This window comes from Colius striatus, chromosome 1, assembly GCF_028858725.1.
Source record: "Colius striatus isolate bColStr4 chromosome 1, bColStr4.1.hap1, whole genome shotgun sequence".
Taxonomy (NCBI): Eukaryota; Metazoa; Chordata; class Aves; order Coliiformes; family Coliidae; genus Colius; species Colius striatus.
The window spans coordinates 89002806-89023928 of NC_084759.1; the positions used below are offsets into that span (position 1 = coordinate 89002806).

A 21123-nucleotide genomic window follows, 5' to 3' on the forward strand; every position below is an offset into this window, starting at 1 on the left:
GTCTCTTTCCTTAATGAGTTAAGAGATACTGCAACTAGTGTGATTTCCTATATATTTTTGTAAGGATCCATAAGTGTTTTTTTTTTCTTGTGAGCAGTGTTAAAAGATACAGACATCATTAAGAGTTCAATCTTCATCTTAACGTGTGTGAAGAGAGGGCTGAGGGAAAAGCACACATGGAGGTACACATTTACTTTTTATTCAGAGTAGGAGAAAAAATAGTCACCTGATGCTACTCTAGACAGCCGTGAGCATGACTGCATCAGCAGTTTCTACCAGAGCTACTTCTCCCACTGAGTCCCCTGCACACCAGTCTGGGTAGGCAGTGCCAAGGAAGGCAGCAGGGACAGGGGACAGTCCCTTCAGGCCAGAGTGACATGATACCTACACCAGGATTTGGAAGTGGAGGCATCTGGCCAGAAGCAATGATTCACAGCACCTTCACTTTTGTGTTTGCAATGCATTAAAAAAGCACTGGAAGAGAAATGGTACCTCCAAAGACTGATTTCTGCCCCTTTTGAGGAAGCTTGTCACTTTTCCACAGGTTGCAGAGTCTGAGGATGACAGCACAGGCTGAAGTGCTCAGCCACACCAGAAGGTGCAAGCACCATTAACAAGCAGCCTCACTATGCATCTCACTTAATATTTTTTCTGTACCCTAATTTCCCTTTCTGGACTTTTTCTCTTGTCTACATGACAGAGTCACCTGTGACCAGTTACTGCAGCTTTGCCAGCCTCTTGGGAGACACACATTGTAGCCATGTGCAATGCCTTAGCATTAAGACTATTTCTGCATATCAACTGCAGAATGCTCTTTGGAGTTTGACTTCTGGCAGATTTTAGTTTTACTATCTTGAACATTATAGAGCTATTAAAAGGAGCCTACAGCAATAAACAATTTGGTGTGTTTGCTGATTAGTGTGAAAGTATGCTTTCTGAACTGTGAACCTCCTGTACGTGAGATTTTATATCTGTCTGAACTTTTTACCTGCAGGAGTTGCAGGTGTTGAAGGTTACACAGTAATGAATTACTGAGTCTTTTGGAAGAAGAGTTTTACCTCCTTTATAATTTGATTGGCTTTCAATTGTATTTCTAAGGAGATAATACCCAGTTCTGTTTTTTTCCCCTGATAAAACATTTACATAATGAGGAAGTGGCTATTGACAGGAGATTCCCGAAAATAGAAGGAATAAGCAAAACTGTAGCAAAGCATTGGTTCTACAATTCCTGTATATTTGTCAGCAAGGACATGGATACTAGCATGAGCCACTTCCAGAACAATTTGTGACACATTTTTCTGTGCATGTTGGAACCACAACCCTGTGAAAGAGCCATGCCTGTTTTCATTTGAATAGCTGCTCTTTTCTAGTTCATGTTAGCTATCTCCTTAGACTCTTTGTTTGTCTAAGGTATGCTGATCACACAAGGATCCCATGGGGACTAATCTAATTGAAAATAATCACATCTGTTAAATATTCTCCTATCAGGACTATGCTAGATCTTTTGATCTTATTTTCCACAGAAGAAAAATGTCTGTTCATGTATTATACCATTTAATTCTGGTACTTACGTAGTAAACCAAATTGATTATTTTCATGTGGGTTGGTGGGTTTTTTAACATATATATATATTGTTCAGTGCTATGCAATAAAGTAGAAAATATATCTTGTACAAAAGGTTTGGCTGTCCTGCCTTCTGCAGTCAGTGGTCAGTGCAGATGCACAAGTGTTCAGGGCCAGGTTGGATGGGGCTTTGAGCAACCTGGTCTAGTGGAAGACATCCTTGCCCATAGCAGGGAGGTTGGACCTGTTCAAATCAAACCATCCTACTATTCTATGCCAAGCTAACAGGTTATTATTGCCTGGGAACAAATGGCCATTTGAGGGGAGCAGCACCAACTTGGCGATTTGGGAAACCACAGCCAGGGAACAAGAGAGGGCGTTCTGGCCATCCTGAACGGCTGCACAGAATCAGACTGCACTGGGAAACCTGAGCAATGTAGCAGTTTCCAGTTGCTTTGCCCCTCATCCATTGCTCCAGGTAGACTATGCTGTTTCTGGTTGTTGTGGTTTAGCCTCAGAAGGCAACTAAGCTCCACAAAGGTACACATTTCTTCCCCTAGGTGGGATGGGGGAGAGAATCGGAAGAGTAAAAGTGGGAAAACTCATGAGTTGAGATAAACACAGTGATAGGTGAAGCAAAAGCCATGCACACAAGCAAAGCAAAATAAGGAATTCATTCACCATTTCCTGTGGGCAGGCAGGTATTCAACTATCTCCAGGAAAGCTGGGCTCCTGCAGATGTAATGGTTACTTGGGAAGGCAAATACCATAACTCAGAAAGTCCCTCACTTTCTTCTTCTTCCTCCAGCTTTATATGCTGAGCACGACATCATACAGTATGATATATCCCTTGGGTCAGTTGGGGTCAGCTGTCCTGGGTGTGTCAGCTCTCAATTTCTTCTGCACTCCCAGCCTACTCATTGATGCAGCCACATGAGAGACAGAAAAAGCTTTGACTCTGTGTAAGCTCTTGAACAGCAATAACAATAACATCACTGTGTTATCAACACTGTTTTCAGAACAAATCCAAAACACAGCCCCACACTAGCTACTGGGAAGAAAATTAATATTATCCCAGACAAAACCAGAATACTGGGAAATCTGCACACCAGTACCTCTCAGCCACAGAAAAAGAGTATGGAAAGGCAGCAAAGAATATAGTGTAGTCTCTCTTTCTCGGAATCCCTAAGAGACATTTCTGTTGCACCTCTCAGGTCTACATCTGAGCTTTCCACCTGCAGAGCTCTACATTCTCCTTCCTCTACCAGCACCTTCCTTACACATCTATTTTCTAGGGTCTGAGGCGATTTCTCCCCAGTTTACAAATTCATGGCCCTTATCCAGGGACTTCATTAGTTGATTTATTTGGGTAACAGTGTGGAAGAGAAGGTTTTGTGGACTGCAGCTGGTGTGTTATGTTTCTGAGAAGAGGTGATTACCTGTTCTTGTCTTTGCTTTGTTAGCCACCCTTTATCACAGCTTTAAGTCCCTGGCTAGCTGGAGATACATGATAGAAAGATAACCATGCTATCACAGAACAATTTGGTGACTACAAAAACCCAGTTTGTAGAAAATTTTACTTGTTCTATGTAATACGTTGGATGCTTTGTATGTAGTGTATGGCACCTACATGGGTGGGATCCCAAGGTGAAGCAAGGGAGGAGTATGATTAGGAAGGAGCAGCAGAGACAATATGTGATAAACTGACTGCAACCCCCATTTCCCATCCCCCTGCACTGCTCGGGCGGGAGGATGTGGAGAAATCAGGAGCAAAGATGAGACCAGGAAGAGGGAGTGGTGGGGAAATGTGTTTTTATTTCTCATTAGCCTACTCTAACTTTTGATTGACGACAAATAAAATGCATTTGCCTGAGTAAAGTCCATTTTGCCTGTGACAGAAATTGATTAGGAATGTCTCCCTTTCTTTACCTTGACCCATGAGGTATTGTACTGTATTGTACTGTAAGTAAAGTGTGTGGTGTATAGTATGTTATTTACTGTATTCTGTTATATTTTGGTTTTATATTGTACTGTACTGTATTTTATGTTGTGTTCTATTTTATACTATATTGTCTAGTAGTGTAAGTATGGTATGGTGATGTATATATTATGTTGTGTCTGTTGTATGTATGGCATGTATTGTACAGTAAGGTACCTATGGTATAGTATAATATATACTGTGTCATAGAATCGTTGAATCATAGAATGGTAGGGGTTAGAAGGGTCCTTTAGAGATCACCCAGTCCAACACCCCTGCCAAAGCAGGTGCACCTCGATCAGGTCACACAAGAATGTATCCAGGTGGGTTTTGAAAACCTCCAGAGACTCCACACCCTCACTGGCTAGCCTGTGCCAGGGCTCCCTCGCCCTCATGGGAAAACAGTTTTTGCTTATGTTTAAATGGAACTTTTTGTGTTCCAGCTTAATCCCATAACTCCTTGTTCTGTGTATGTATTGTATACATTGTATGTATTAAATTGTGCTTACAATGCATGTCTTTATTGTATGTCAGTGTACAGGGTCTAGTTGGAGGCCTGTATCTAGTGGAATCCCTCAGGGGTAGATGCTGGGACTAGGATGAGGGAACAGAGGGCATTATCAGCAAGTTTGTTGATGATACTAAACTGAGGGGAGTGGCTGACACACCAGAAGGCTGTGCCGCCATTCAATGAGACCTGGACAGGCTGGAGAGTTAGGTGGGGAGGAAATCTAATGAAGTTAAACAAGGGCAAGTGTAGAGCCTTGCATCTGGGAAACAATAACCTTATGTACCAGTACAGGCTGGGGAATGAACTCTTAGAGAGTAGTGTAGGGCAAAGGGACCTGGGGGCATAGTGGACAGCAGGATGAGCATGAGCCAGCAATGTGCCCTCATGGTCAAGAAGGCCAGTGGCATCCTGGGGTTTATAAGAAGGGCTGTGGGCAGTAGGTGGAGAGAAGTTCTGCTCCCCCTCTACTCTGCCCTCATGAGACCAAATGTGGAATATTGTGTCCAGTTCTGGGCCCCTCAGTTCAAGAAGGACAGGGAGCTGCTGGAGAGAGTTCAGCACAGGGTCATAAAGATGATGAAGGGGTTGGAGCATCTCCCTTATGATGAAAGGCTGAGGGAGCTGGGACTCTTTAGCTTGGAGAAGAGGAAATTGAGGGGTGATCTCATTAATGTTTACAAATATGTAAAGAGTGGGTGTCAGGAGGATGGAGCCAGACTGTGCTCAGTGATGTCCAATGGCAAGACAAGGGGCAATGGGTACAAGCGGGATCATAAGAGATTCTAAAGAAACATAAGGAAAAATTTCTTCACTGTGAGAGTGAGGGAGCACTGGGACAGGCTGCCCAGGTGGGTTATGGAGTCTCTTTCTCTGGGGACATTCAAAACCCACCTGGACGAGTTCCTGTGTGACCTACTCTATGTGGTCCTGCTCTGGCAGGGGGATTGGACTAGATGATCTCTAAAGGTCCCTTCTTTCTTTCGACATTCTTTTGACGTTACTTCTAACCCTTGAGATTCTGTGAATCTGTGATATTGTGGTATATTGTGTTGCTTTCCACTGTACTATATTTTATTGCCTTCTATGATAGGTGTGATATTGCACTTATTGCATTTTGTACAATATGGTATGGTATGTGTGGTACATATGGTATCAGATATTGGTTTGTATTGTATTCTGTGTTGCACTGGATTGTATATAGTGTAGTAGTGTATTGTATGGTATTTATTTATAGATATGGTAGATATGGTATTGAATGGCATTCTAATGTATGATATTGTAATGTAAAGCACTGTATTCTATTGTATTGTATTGCACGCTACTGTATTGTATGACATGGTTATTTATTTTATCATGTTTTGTATTTAATGGATTGTATTGCATCTATGCATTGTAGGGCTCAGTGTTGGGCCCAGTTCTGTTTAATAACTTTATGAATGATCTAGACAGGGAGGCCAAGTGCACACTCACAAAGATTGACAATGACTTGCCAGAGTGAGCCAAGTACTGTCTTTTGATGCCTTGTGGGAGGAAGCAGGGGAGCCCAGAGGCATGGCCAGCAGAGTTGGGCTGTGAGATTTTGTCCTGCTGCCTCTCAATGAGGCACAAGGAGTTCCAGAGTGAAACCTCCTGCTATATGTGCCTGTGGACATCTGCCACAGCCAGAATGACCTGATCTGTAAGTCCCTGGGAAGACATTGCTGAGGCCTCCGTGACTGGTGTGAAACACCAATGATGAGCACAAGACAAGGGATAGGGGACGGAGTTGGCAGTGATGTTGCAGTAACTCGCCCATGGTGGGGCTGCAGCTCTGCCTTGGGCCAGTGATGGGGGCAGGGATGGGCCCTTGTGATGTCTCTGAGCCATGGACAGTGTCATTACAAAGCAATGGCTTCTGATGTCTGGGTGCCTGAGCAATGTATTCTGTGACCTCCAAGAGATGCGCTGCCCTGTGATGTCACATAATGATGGGCTGTGACATCCCCAAGCAATGGGCTGGCACTGGGTGCCCCTCACTGCCTCCATTTGGGTGCTGAGTCTCACTCCACAGCTCGTGCTCACACTCCAGCCAAATGGGTTAGTGAGGTTTGGCATGTTCAGTGAGGCCTTGGTGCTGGAGCTGTTCTTGGGGAGTTGTACTCGAGTACTTGATCCCAGTCAGCGAAGGATTTCCTTGGTCCTGCCAGGTGCAGGCAGCCAGTGTAGGCTGGAGCTCTGCTCGTGGCAGCAAAGGTGAGCTGGGAAGGAACACCTTGCCTTGGGGATCTGGGAGGGCTTCCTTCTTGAGGGATCTAGGCAGTTCTTGCCCCTATCCTGAGGCCAGCCACCAACTGTGGTCTCTCTCCCTTTGCAGCTTGAGCCCCGCTGCCGCAGCGCCTGTGAGAGAGAGAAGTGTTGCACTTACAGCTCCCCAGAGCCCACAGCAGCACATGGACAGTGAGGCCACAGAGCTGGACGAACTCTGTCCCATCTGCCTGGATGTCTGGAAGGAGGTTGCCTTTGTCATGCCCTGCCTGCACAACTTCTGCTACCAGTGCATCCTGCAATGGGCTCAGAGGAAGCTTGAGTGCCCCCTCTGCAATGGAGCCATCTTGTCTATCCTGCACTCCATATGGTCAGGCCGTGGCCGCCTGGAGTTTGTCATCTCATTTCCCAGGACACCATTAGTCCTTCTCCAGGCAGGAGCAGCTCCCCACCATGCAGCTGCCCAGCAGCTCCCTCAGCCTGAAGCACCCCAACAGCAGGCTGCAGAGGGGGAGCCCAGACGGCCCAGGCAGGGCATCCTGCCCCTGGCCTGGCTGAGTCATTTCCGAAACAACCCAGTCCTCCTCCAGCTGCAGCAGTCCATCAGGAGATGGGGAAGAGCTTTGGCAACAGGACGTTGGAGGCTGCTATGGTGGAGGAGACAGACACGCTCTCCCTGACCAACCGTGGGATGGATAGAGAGCTGCCAGCCTGGATGCTGGGGATCTCCTCAGGGGTCCAAATCCAATGATCCAATTAAATGCATAAAAAAACCTTGGTGTTATGAATTGTGAGGGTAGCAGTGCTATCATGGCGCTTTTTTGCCCAGATAAGTGGGTTGTTAATGCTAAGCGGTCCTTCTAGGTCTTCTTAGGACAAGAGGAAAATGTCCTCAAGTTGCTCCAGGGAGGTTTAGATTGGATATTAGGAAAAACTTCTTCACTGAAATGGTTGTTAAACATTCAAACAAGTTGCCCAGGGAGGAGGTGGAGTCACCATACATAAAACACATGTAGATGAGGTGCTGAGGGCCACGGTTTCCTGACGGGCTTGGCCAGTGTTAGGTTAGCGGCTGGACATGATGATATTACAGGTCTTTTCTAACCAAAATGATTCTATGATTCTATAAGAGTTGGTTTAAATCTGACCCAAGGCAGCAATGTTTAAGAGTCGTCACCATTTGTGAGCTGCTTTGAGAGCCTGTGAAACACACTGGTTGTTCTGTTACATTTCTTAGAGGAAGGATGCTTTATACACCATGCAGAGGATTAGTTGAGGATATTTGCCTTTATGTTATTTGTGATCCTTTATAAGTTGTAAGTAATACTGCAACTTAAGCTTATACAAAGAAGACTGACTGATTTTGATACATTTTCCACATGGATGGTTGCTCTTTTTCCAGTGTTCGTAGACAACATCTTTGTTCCCTTCCCAAGGCCAAACTTCTTCAGTTACATTATCTCTCCAGCACTGACATGAAGCTGCTGGATTAAATCAAGACAGGGATTTTTGTCTCTCTTTTTTTGTTTGGTTGTTTTTTTTCTGCTCACACCACACAGTACTTGGCATAAGGTCTGTCTCTTCCCATGTTCAGGTATAAGCACATTTCACCTGCCCTTGACTCTTCCGAGCAGACATAAAATGTGTCCCTACCTATAAGCATTCTGGTCAACAAGGTGCTGTGAGAGAGGTATGGTCATGATGGGGATACTCCAAACGCACTGACAACAATAAGAACAAATTCTTAAGTGTAAAACAGCTGGCCATTTATACATTAGGAAGAATTGTTACCAAATGTAGTTTAATCTTTCAGACGTTTGGGGTTTGGGGTTTTTTTTGCAGGGAGGGAAGCAGGGTTTGGCTATAGTTGCTTTTTTTGTTAAACCCTTTTCTCCTTTTTCACAGAGCTTTCTTTACTAAGAAAAGCTGAAGTTTTCTCACTGGCTTCAGTATGAAATGGAAAATGTGGCGTTACTAAGTAATACTTACTATCACAACCAAGACAAAGGGGGCTACCACAAAAGAAAACCCTCAAACAATAAATGTGACATGACAATATTTATTGTTTCTAATTGAGATTTAAAAAATCTCACAGCTGTCAGATAAAAATATCTGCAGAGCCTATTGAAAAGGGAACTTAAGAAGGAAACCAAGGGAGACAGTCACCACAGAGGCACTTGAGAAAATGCTACAGTTATAAAAGGCACAAATTCATCACACACACAGCATATATATTCCTGCAAAGTGCAGTCACTCTTTTTTTTCCAAAACACGGAGGCAGGCATCACTGAACACTGACCTGCACATGACCACAGGAGATACACTACATGCATCAGTCTATGACAATGCCTAAACCATTTGACAGGAGAAATACTTTGAAAGCAAGATTGCTTTGACCATCTTGGTATTTATCTTTATTGAAGAACAGATTGTAAGATCAAGGTGATCTTAAGGTGGTGGAGACAGGAGAGGAAATGTTAGTCCATTTAATCACAGGTCAGGGTTACTTGTGTGCATCTGTAATCTGCAGTTTAAGTGGGTTTGCTTCTTGCCTGAGATCAGTGCCAGATCTGTTGTAATGTAATTCTGGCTCCCTTTTGCACCCAAGTACTTTTAGAGGACATATAATTCCTCCTTCCTCTGAAATAGTTTTCTTACATGTCTCAAAACAAACCAAAAAACACCTTAAAATTTCTGCACTTCTGTAAAGTCTACCTCCTCAGTGAAACAATAGTTTCACTGAGGAGCCAGAAAGATTATTTTAATAGAAGTCCCTAGCTTCTCTTCCAGTTCCAGTGATGGATAGTTCTCTCGGATTCCAGTGATGGATAATTCTCAGACCTGTAATTAATTGTGATTAATGTCTTTGTTGTGCTGACAGCAGATGAGCTATTTGGAACTAAGATCTGCATTGAAGAAAAAATTGCACCAGTTAAGGGAAAAACAAGGGGCTGCCTCAGATTGCTCACTTCCTTCATATTATTGAGTAGTTTATACAATTATCTTTCAAGCACTCTGGGTAACAGAGATTCTCATGCCATGACCCGACATCCTTTGCGATATACAGTCACTAAACAGTGTACAAGCAAGTAAAACTTTTTGGTTTGTTTTTTTGCAAACTTTTAAGAGCCTTACAAAATAGGGGTGATAACACAATCGGAAGAGACAAATACAATTATTTCCATGGTTGTTCTTATAATACATAGTAGGAAGCCAGTAAACTGCTGAAACTTCCGTGACAGCAGATTTCTCATCAAACATGTAAATCAACTAATATAGCAGGACTAGTTACCTGCTCAGTCGGATTTCATTCCTCTCTTTGAAGGGTTGGCACAAAGGGATTTTTCAAATGTGAGCCAGACCTAACAGTTCCCTCTACCCATGGTGAAGCAACTTGATTCTGTACCTACATTTGTCATTTTTCTCATCACTGGCATCCACATACACACAGTGCCACATATTCCTTTTATGTGGAAGTTGTTGAGGGAACAGCAGCAAATCCTTCTTTTTAATCCCACGGTGGTGACAAGCTCCACAGCATAACTGTAGCAAGACATGGCTGTAAAGACAAAGAGAGAGTTCCTAATGCTTTGGCTGTTTGGAAGGAAGAAGACAGACTTTTAAGTGCTAATGCAGATGTTGCAATTCAAACCTCCCAGTTCCATCAGATTTGGCTAGAAGGCTTGGGGCATCCATACATGATACGAGATTTCAAGTCCCACTTACTTTTTTAGTTGCATCAGAATTTTTCTGAAATTAACTAATCTCATGAAAAGCTTTGGTTATTATTCAGCTCAGTGTTAACTATACCTAACTTCTGTTTTTTCTTGGATTTCCTGCCCTGGAGGCATACAGCGTTTTTTTGTTAGACTGGGAAAAACCTCTGCCAGATTCAGGAGCAAAGAAGAGAGATCTTTTGGACATGAATAAAACCAGTTTATCCTCATTAGGCTCATGAGACTGCTCCCCTTTAGAGATCTGCAGAGTATTTCCAGGGCAGACACAGGGCTTGAATTGCAAGCAGTTTTGGCAGAGAAACCATCTGCAAATTGAGCAGTTCTTTATATGTTGAGTGTGTATTCACCATCTAGCACTTAGAAGTATTCGGCCAAGGCCTTAAAAACATCATAGATTTAGGTTTCTATGTTGATCCGTGGCCTGAGAATTCACCGAGTTGTGAAAGCTCTGAACTTCCACAGTTCTCATTCGGCTTTCAGTTCCTGATTCATTTTGTAAACACAACTCACAGAAAGAAAGCCACGTAGAAGTACTCTGTGGCGGGGAAACAACCCAGCCAATTAGCACTCTATGTAACACAACGAGAAAGGCCATATGTACACTGCTGCACTACTCTTCTGACTTAAAGATCTTTAAGTCTGAAAAGTTCCCTTAGGCATTTTAAAAGGCTGCTGTAAGAATATTCATCTGTGATAAAATCCAAGAGATTTTTTTAACTGGCACATCAAGTTAAAAAGAATGAAGCCTAAGGGCCGGAAACTGTTGCGCTGCTCACAGATATTATAGCTTTATAAGTAGTTCAGTGGATTTCCATGGGACTATTTGGAGAAATAAGTACTATTCTGTGCAAGCAGGATCAGATGCTAGCCCAAAAGCTTGCCTGAGACTGGTGAGACAGCTCCTCTATTGTCTGTTCACACTAGTTGCTGAATATACAATTTTGCTCCCCTCCATGGATTTTTACTGCAATGCATTTTTTTTACACGTAAGTGGGTACTGGCTGAAGGAAGATATGCAGCAAACAGGCTCAGCAGAATTCCAGACACCTCGAACTTCATGTGCACCAAACCCTGTTCTCAACTATACTTGTAGCCTCCTGTTTTACATTGGACAGATGTAAACCAGCAGAAATACCTGGAATAAGGTACCATCATGTTGACAGGTAAGCACCTAAACTTTTGGTGGTTGGGAGTGGGGGTGTTTCTTTTTTTTTTCCCCTTATTTTCTTTTTTCTTATTTTACATTCTTTGAAAGGTATCAAGCTAGGGAACGCAGAAGCACTCACATGTGACTATGCTATCTGTGGTTCTTTTTGGTCTCTCTAGGATTAAGATCCTTGATGAGTTACCGAAGTACACAGTCAGTACGACACAGCACCACAGGCAGAAGTTGAAAGTGCTATTCCCATCAATATGGTTGTTAAGAGAGACTGAAGGTCTGAATTAGCTAAGCTGTGTTCAGCATGAAGCAAGTGTTGAGGGGCAGCTGAGCTGGTTTTTCAGTTGTTTTGGTTTTTTCAATGCTAACACCACTCTTTAAAGCCCGCTGTGCCCTACCATGCAAGAGACAGCCTCAAGGTGTACAAAGGATAAATTTAAGTAAATGAAAGGAATGAGATCAGAAAAAAAAAAACATAAAAGAGGTTTTTCTATGGACAGCTTTACAGCTTCTTGGACTAGGCAGAGGTTAATTTGTTAAGTGCAAAGTCCTGCACCTGGGGAGGAACAACCCCATGCACCAGTACAGGTTGGGGGTTGACTTGCTGGAGAGCAGCTCTGCAGAGACAGACCTGGGAGTCCTGGTTGATAATAAGCTAAATATGAGCCAGCAACGTGTCCTCGTGGCCAAGAAGGCCAATGGCATCCTGGGATGCATCAAGAAGAGTGTGGCCAGCAGGTCAAGGGAGGTTCTTCTCCCCCTCTACTCTGCCCTGGTGAGGCCTCATCTGTAGTCCTGTGTCCAGTTCTGGGCTCCCCAGCTCAAGAGGGACAGGGAAGTGCTGGAGAGAGTCCAGCACAGGGCCATTAAGATGATCAGGGGACTGGAACATCTTCCTTATGAGGAAAGGCTGTATTGACTGGGGCTGTTTAGTCTGGAGAAGAGGAGACTGAGGGGAGATCTTATTAACATTTATAAATATCTAAATGGTGGGTGTCAGGAGGTTGGTGCATCCCTTTTTTCTGTTGTATCCAGTGACAGGACAAGGGGTAATAGGATGAAGCTGGAACACAAAAAGTTCCACTTAAATATAAGAGAAAACTACTTTACTGTGAGGGTGAGGGAGCCCTGGCACAGGCTGCCCAGAGGGGTTGTGGAGTCTCCTTCCTTGGAGGTCTTCAAGACCCACCTGGACATGTTCCTATGCAACCTGATCTAGGTGAACCTGCTTCTGCAGGGGGGTTGGACTAGATGATCTCTAAAGGTCCCTTTCAACTCCTACCATTCTATGATTCTATGAAAGGCTGCAGGAACTCGGGCTGTTTAGTCTAGAGAACAGGACACTCAGAGGAGATCTCAAGAACACTTACAAGTATTTAAAAGATGTATGTCAACAGGATGAGGCATCCCTTTTTTCTACTGTATCCAGTGACAGGACAAGGGGTAATGGACAAAAGCTGGAACACAAAACCTTCCACTTGACCATGAGGAGAAACTTCTTTCCTGTGAGGGTGAGGGAGCCCTGGCACAAGCTGCCCAAGGAGGGTGTGGAGTCTCTTTCTCTGGAGATCTTCAAAACCCGTCTGGACACATTCCTGTGTGACCTGATCGAGGTGAACCTGCTTTAGCAGGGGGTCGGACTGAATGATCTCTAGAGGTCCCTTCTGACCCCAATCACTCTGCGATTCTAGGCAGAGGAGATCTGATTCATACAGGAACACACTATCTATGACATTCTAGACAGTGTGAACACAGCTGGGAAGCCTGAAGTTCAACTACATTGCTAAAGGCAGCGAAAACATTGTTTTTTAATTCACTATAGGACTAATGTGCCACTGGAAATGCCAACAACCTATGGCCACATTTGAACATTTTGGATGGATAAATGTAGCTTGACTTTTCCCTTAGGTGCTGCCTGGGCTCTGAACATCTGAGTGAAAAACAAAAACACTACAAAGATCCATACCAACAATTTGCATGAACTAGTTACTTACTGTTTAAGCTATGGATTTCTTTACTCAGTCTACCACACAGAAAAAAGACAGAAATCCTTTGTAATACAACTAGTGATGGAAGTGCCTGTGATGTCTTGGAGTTCAGAGTCTGGTACAGACATTAAGTGTAAAAACAACTGGAAATCTCATCAGAACAGTCTTTACAGAGGTATTTTGCCACTTCTGTTCCGAGATCTGGATAAAGTCCTCAAGGTGGTAACATTTGGCAGAGTATCCTAGAAATTCAACCACAAAAATGTTACTGCTTGAGGTAGGCCTGGATTCAAGAGGTTCTTTTTCAATACAGATCCCTTTCCTTTACCACTCCCCTGCAGCCCTCTTCTTTCTACTGTTTTCTCCTCTTCCCCAGTCATGATTGGATTTTGGAGACAGGGAAGTACATGCCCAAAAAAAAAAAAATCTGAGAAAAAGAAAACTGCTCAAGTGTGAGGCTTGAGTGAGAGTTAGTACCTTTCTTCAGTTCCTAAGTAGAAGTCCCTTTTTGTAGGCCAATAACCCAGCTGCAGCCAGAGAGGTGATGACAGTGGAACATCCAATCAGCTTGAGCAGTCCCGGCACAGATGGCAAGTTCCTCTCCCAGAAGGTGGTAGTGATGGGTAAAGCTGGAACATCCTGCAGGAGAGAAGCCATTATCAACATAACAACAGCTCTGCTGTGAGAGGCAGGATGGAAATAGAGAGATTCTTGTGGCAGAAACAGCACCAGGTTGAAGCAGTTCATGTGAGCAAGAAGTACAGTGAATTAAAGCTTTCTGCTCAGTTAAAGGCAAGGAGATACATGGAAAGGATTCATTGCCCAATTAAAAAGTGCAGTTCTTTCTGATTCCATGATACAGAGTTGTCAGACGGGTGCCCTCTCTGAGTTTCTATCATGTTCCTGTTTAGGGAAGGCAGTTTTGGTGAATAAGGGAAAGTTCGCTGTGTCTTTGATTTAGTGAACTTAAAATAGCCCACAAAATTTAATCTCATCAGCAGAACTGCAGAAAAGAAAAATATATTTACATCTACAGAAAGACTTACAACTGATTCAGGTTCTGGCTTCCAAATTTCACTGTCTGGGATTTTCCTCATAGCAAACAGTATCTGCAAATAAATAACATTCTCTGTAAGTACCATTCATTCTCTGAAAGGAAAAAGAGCTGGCTTCAATTTTTGCTTCAAAATGGCATGATGAAGGTGACAACTGAACACATAAATTCAAATTTTAAAAGAAAAAACCTCAACCCTTGTACAACTAATTTCTGAGGAGGCCTGATATTTAATAAAACACTCCTCCTAGTGGAAAACAGAAACAACAACAGAGAAATCCCTCTATGCTTCGTTTGTCCATCCGAGTTATCAGAACTTGGCTAGTCCCATGAGGATGGGGTAACACGAATATGCCTAAGAGTGAGGTATACACTGATGGCAAAGTGAGGTATGTATAGATCAGCTACTGTATTGGGAAGTTGTATACCCAGGCACAGCTTGTTTTGCAAATTTTAGTGGGATATAGGATCACAGAATCTTGTGAGTGAGGATGGACCATCACCTTCAGGCAGAGAAGAGCACGACTGAAAAAAAACCTTCACAATGAAAAAGTAACCATGCAAGTACATCAGAGTAGGATGGCAAAGATTATCTGAAATGATAGTCATGAAAGACAGCAAGATTAACTTATTCTACAGTAAAATAAAACAGAGGTAGTGATATTAATATTTTTCATTTTCCAGGCACTTGTAGAAATAAGATTTACCACCTTTTATGATGAGCTTTAATTCCAGACAAAATTCATGAACCACATCAACTTTTCAATACAGGACAGTGAGAAACACCATTACACTATTTAAAAAATATCCTCCTCTCACAAGTAAATAAAGGAAAACACCAACATTTTTACCAGACAAGCTCTCTTGCCAACTTCTCTGCTGAGGCCTGTGGAGGTCCTGCTGTAATGTGCATACATTAGAGAGGTCATAAAGCATGACCTCAGAAGAAGGTTAGATGTAACCTTCAAAAGTGGTACAGTTTAGGGACAGTTGGTTCCTGTCTTTTTAGGAAAGAGGTATGGGGTAGATATACTTTCAAGATCCTTTCCAGGCTAATTTCTATGTCATGACTGTAGTTTTTTGACACAAGGTTCCCTACATCTCATAAAAGAAAGATGACGTTTCTTTTCCTGCATCATAAACTGTAATATTCCTAAAAAGTACTTGAGGAATTTGCATTTTCTCAGAAGCAAAACATTTAAGTCATTGTTTAATGACTTTATGTAAAGCTATCTCAATGGTGTATCACCATGTCAATGGTATTGTTGGAAACAGTTGAGGAAAGGACTGACTTGGTGTGCAGAACTGCAGAACTGTGCTATTCCTAGCGAGGGCCATGATCTCTCAGAACAATGACTAACACAGTGCCCATGTTGGGGGAAAAGAATGACTAGGTGAGAATTTGAGATTTCTGTTAATGAAGAAATTATTTTGTTCTTGGAAACAGAAGAGTTTATGAAACAGCAAGACCCCCTCCTAAGCCTTCCAAATCTAAGTGCAAAACCTTAATCTTTTTTGAAGTCTGTCCCCTTTGAAGAGATTTCCATCAAGACTTCAGAACACCTGGAGATGTCAACACTGAGTTCCCATTTCAAGGTCTTTCATTTTCCATAGGATAGTGTCCCCCGTTCTGGGCTTGAGGCTGTACCTCTCTGGCTGCTCTCTCTCCAGCTTGTATTGCCCCCTCCATGTATCCGCTCCACTCAGTGGCTGTCTCTGTGCCAGCAAAATAGATCCTGCCAACAGGCTGACGAATAATCCTGGAGGAAGGACAAGCAGTCAGTCACACCAGCCATCTCAGGAAAGATAATTGAGATCCTTGGGTTAATATCAGAGTAAATGTATCTTAAATAAGAGCAAGCATTTAAAGGCAGTAACTTCAGGTGAGGTGAGCTGAGCTGAAGGAGGAGTCTGCATTGCATTTTGTTTCTTACAGTAAACACAACAGTGTTCATATTTTCCAAGAGTTTACACTGCTTATAGACATAAAGGACAATTAGTTTGAGCTGAAACTTATTCTACCTCACCATTTTAGCCAGCATTGTAAATAACAATGCTAGGCACAACTGGCACAGGACAGCATTCTGAAGTAAACTCCCATGATAAATAACAAGCAAATAAAGCAAAAAGAAAAAGAAAGAGGATTTTTTTTCCTCTATTTTTACCAGAATTTGCAATAGTTATAATTAAAATTGCTTTAAACACTAAGACCCCTATTTTGTTCCTCATTACAACTGCTTTCTTGCTCTAAATTCTTCTTAAATTGTGAAAACTTATACTTCCAAAAAAGGGCTATACCCCGACATTAAAAACTATGTATCTGAATCCAGATACAGAATCTGATTCTGTATCTGAATCTGTATCTGGTCCAGTCTGACCAGTGAGCCTTTTTCTCTTTGGTAAATCTTATTTTCATGCAAGAACTTATTTTGGAGAGAACTCTACAGAAAGGCACACCAATTACTATACTAAGCCTTGACTGATAAAACAAAAGGAATAGTCAAAAAAAATATCACTCATTACTGTCAATGTTGGCAGGAACCAACTCCTTGCCAGTGTTTATTTATAAAACACCAGATAAAGATGTTCAAAAAGATGATCTCAAAAACCAAAAACCAGTTTTGTAAACAGATTGTGAAAGCTTCCCAAATCCCTTCCAAGAATCTACTCAGTCTACTCAGTTGTATTCACTAAATAACAAAAGTGAATAAAATCCTCTAATGATACTGCACTCATCCATCAAAAAGCCCAAGTGAGACAAGTGGAAGATTATAGTATCCATTTAAAATATTCCTCAGTGATCTTAAAGGTATAAAGAGTGACAGAAGATTTATGACCCTTTCTGAGGACATTTATTAACTTGATCTTATCTTACTACTCCAAAGCCCACTATAAATAGACACTGTACCTTCCATACTGAGTCATTATGCCTGGTGGGAAGTAGGCTGTGTAGCAACCCCCAGAATACTGCTCTTCACACCAATTCTTCTCTTCGTAATGCACTGGCTGTAAAACAGAGATTAATTCACTCAGGGAAAGGACAAAGTCCCAAGGAAGCTAATAAATGAAGTAAGGAGACAGCAGAGAAGAATTGCTTATGATTTGCTGCATGTCAATGTCTGACAAGATGAGCACATTTAACAAGTCTCTTAATGCAACATGGTTCCAATACAACAAACACACGAAGTAAGCACTGATTCTGCTTACAGTATCAAGATGTAGTGATTGACAGAATGATGTAAACCTCAAGACTGGTGCCTACAACATTTAACTCACATAAAATTGCCCTGAAAGGATAAATGGTGTTGATCACATAAACTAAGTGTGACATCACACAAATCCTATCAGTAATTGACTATGACAGGGAAGAGAAGGCAAGGGAAAGGCAAAAAACCACAAACCCACATGCAGCAATGGATCTTAGCAACTAGTAGGAGAGAAAAAAATGTTATCTTCAGCATTGACTAAGAGGCAAGAGGAAGGTGAGGGGAGACACAATCACTCTCTACAGCTCCCCTGATGGGAGGAGCTGTAGTGAGGTGGAGGTCGACTTCTTCTCCCTAGTAATGAATGATAGGACACAAGGAAATGGGTTCAAGTTGCACCAGGGGAGGTTTAGATTGGGCATTAGGAAGAAATTTTTTACTGAGAGAATTATTAAGCATTGGAATGTGCTGCCCAGGGAGGTGGTGGAGTCACTGTCCCTGGGGATATTCCAAAGACACATATGATGTGTGAGGTGACTGGTTGGACTTGATGATCTTAAAGGTCTTTTCCAACTGCAATGATTCTAAGTTCTAAGAAAAGGCAATCCTGTCACATCTGGAAACAGCTGAGATGTACAGTGGTAAGCACTGTGAATGTCACCCATAAAGCTAGACAAGAACCTGTCCGTCTTTCAACTGTTTCATATGAACATTGTTATCCTCACTACCAAATACAGCCCAACACTTGCCATGACCTTCTCTCCTTTCCTCTACAGATGGAAGAAAGTGCACCTGTAACAGGTACCTTTCCCAAAACTTAATGCAGTGCTGCCAGAGTATTGCTGCATTCTGGTTTCATTCTACCCTTCCCCAGCTCAACAAGTCTGACAAGAGACACCATGGTTTAGATTTTGTGCTTACATATAAAGCTTCCTCTGATCCCAGAACCTTTGCATAGAGCTCACACAGCCTCGTCTTCCTGCAAGAGAAAAGCAACAGAAGACTTCTGCATGAGGAAAAAGAAAACAAAACACTTCTAAGATGTCCTAGTTTCAAGAGAACAAGTATTGTTATCTACTTGAACTTGAAATTCCAGCTTTTTGAAATTATTCTAATTGGTCAGCCTCAGGATCACTAGGAATAACTCCTGTGCTGTGCACATGCTGGTTTTCCCAGCAGTTATGCAAGCTGTGCCCTTAAGACATCTCTAGCTGCCCAAATTCACATACTATCCAAAGGTCCTCTAGGCTGTCAGGAAAAGAAAATAGTAAGGCATTGCACTTCTTTGTTTTGGCACATGGTCTAACTTATAGTTTGTTCCTACAAAGAGGTAGGTATTGATAGCCTGAGGCTCCCTTGGGAATCAGTACTTAAGTTCTGTTTCTATAAAATTTCCTCCTGTTCTAGTTTATAAGTCTATATATCCATGAATACATTCTATTCTGTGGCAAATCCCAAGTGTAATTAAGTTCTTTCATACAAGTCTTTGAGTCTCACTGTTTACTATTAGAGGCACTGCATCAATTCTCAAACACAAGAAGATGAAGATGAAATAGTAGTTCACAGGTGTGAAAAACAAACACGCAAATACAACCCTGGAAAGATGTTTACTTTTGGAAGCCAATCCTGTGCTCCACACAAAGCTATACTGGGCACAGAATTACAGCAGTCTCAGCTCTGTAACTGTATGGGGCTACACTTGTAGCCATAAAAGCATATGAGGAAACCATATTTATACTGCTGCATGAAGCAACCCAGCTGTACACGAGCCTAGCTGTACCCTGAGCGGCTGAACTCAAAGAATGCTGTAGAAGAACGATGAGTAGAAAACAAAAAACAAACAAAGACCTGAAGGGATTTGGACAAGGTGTCTTCCTGTTTAGGGCTGGCTTGAGCAGGAAAGAGAAGGCTGCTATACTTTGGAAAGAGCTGCAGCCCTGGGGTAATGTTGCTGCTGGAAGGTGTCAAGCCCCACAGCAGCAGAGGGGAAAGATGAAGCCCCTTCCTCAGACTGCTCCAGCAGCAGAAATGTGACTGGCCAGGAGGGCTCAGAGAGCTGCAGGGTCTATATATTTACATCCTCTGCAGTCAGTAGGTGACATGAATCCAGCAACAGCTACAAAAGGGATCACTTCCTCCATCTCTCCACCTCTCCCTTAGTGAGGTAACCACCGTGTCCCTGCAAACCACCAGCACCTACCTGATGTCTGAAAAGAATAAAGCCATTTTAATAGCATGATGCAGCAAAGCCTTTGCTCAGGTCTACCCAGTGCCTCTCACAAACACCTACTGGCTCCTGCTTTCAGGGCAGGTCAGTAACACCACCAGAAAGTGAGTTATCATCTTGAGACCTATCTGCTTCTGCTCCTCCCAGCACCATGACAGCAATGAGAAGGACTCCTCTAGATCTTCGTGTGCCCTGCTCTTTTTCCACTCATAACCTGCAGACCTTCCAGGGAGCATGGAAATGCCATTCCAGAGGCTGGTAGAGATTCTCAAGTATGGTCAACTGCAAGGCTCTAAAGAGGCTCAAGTTCACTTCTGTTTGCTAACTACACTGCAAATACAGACAAAGTTAGTTTAAAGTAGCCATGCAAAAACAAAAATTTGCTTCAGGCCAAAGGAATTATCAGTCTCTTAAGAAGTTTCAATGTTGGAAGGAATTAGTCATCAATAACAAGGTATTCTTTGACAGGGAAAAAAAAACCATAGAAAAGCAGTTTATAAAACACTGAATTGTACCAACAATAATCTATCACTGAAGACATTCTCTTTAAAAAGAGCAATTCTTGCAGATGCACTGATCTCTCTGCAACATCTGTACTTTTTGTCCTAGGACAGTTTAAATAAATCCTTATTTATGGTTAATGCTAGCATGGAACATATGGAATATGAAGTGAGTAAAATCCCCATTTCTCTGCTTTGGACTCAGCTGTGAAATTGTCACTAGCACTAAATAAGAGAAATGTTATGCCTGGAGCTGCCTAGGTAGGGTCCTGCTGAGAGTTACACTGTGCTCAGTGTGGGAGAGGTACACATGTAGACACTCAGCTCTGTTCCCTGGTCTCTTATTCCACAGCAGTGTGTGACGCCTTCACCTTCATTGCACAGCTGTGCAGGGTAGGGCACGATCTAACCACTGTAATTACTCATTGGCTCCTGGCCTGGGAAGAGCATCTGGAAGGCAACAGTGAGTTTTACTCCCTTCAAGCTGGTTTATGCTGTAAAATGGTTTCCATTCCCTCCTACAACCGCTGCTCCCAGCCATGAATTAGGATAGCTGCCACAATCTCTACATCCTACTCTTCATATCCAACAATTAGCAAAAATCTTACCCTGTCATCAATGTGAAAAAGAGAGCGCTCAGCTTGTGCTGATAGGTGAGATGCATCCTCTGTAGAGAGCAACAAGAAGCTTGTCCTCAGAAGAAATCCTTCCCTGAAAACACCATAACCCCTCTCTAAACACAAACTGGTTGTACCCTGAGTGTACGCTGGGAGATGGTCCAGGTTCGTGCTCTGTCTTCTCCTGGACCCTGATTTCCAGTGGAAGGAGACTTGTCCTCGTGTGCTGCAGAGGAGTTGCAGTGCAGCTCAGCGGGCTCCTGCCTTGGCTGGCTGTGTCCAGGACAGCCAGAGACATACCCCCACAGCAGGGTACAACTATCAGGCACCAACCCAGCA

At 42.8% G+C, this 21123-nt stretch overlaps 1 protein-coding gene across 3 annotated transcripts in view; it reads right to left on the reverse strand.

Moving 5' to 3' along the window:
- Positions 1 to 9466: 9466 nt before the first annotated feature.
- The window catches only part of LOC104558680 (amine oxidase [flavin-containing] B), a 53613-nt gene continuing 41956 nt past the window's right edge, over positions 9467 to 21123 (reverse strand). For 2 of the 3 annotated variants that reach the window (XM_062000313.1, XM_062000300.1), the window contains 6 exons: positions 18362 to 18419; positions 17143 to 17240; positions 15883 to 15994; positions 14227 to 14289; positions 13658 to 13819; positions 9467 to 9855 (listed from right to left, as the gene is read on the reverse strand). In XM_062000313.1, coding sequence (XP_061856297.1) covers positions 13664 to 13819; positions 14227 to 14289; positions 15883 to 15994; positions 17143 to 17240; positions 18362 to 18419 — 487 coding nt within the window. In that variant the 3' untranslated portion in view covers positions 9467 to 9855; positions 13658 to 13663. Of the gene's footprint in view, positions 9856 to 13186; positions 13423 to 13657; positions 13820 to 14226; positions 14290 to 15882; positions 15995 to 17142; positions 17241 to 18361; positions 18420 to 21123 lie in introns of all 3 variants that reach the window. The other variant, XR_009819098.1, reaches the window with a different exon arrangement.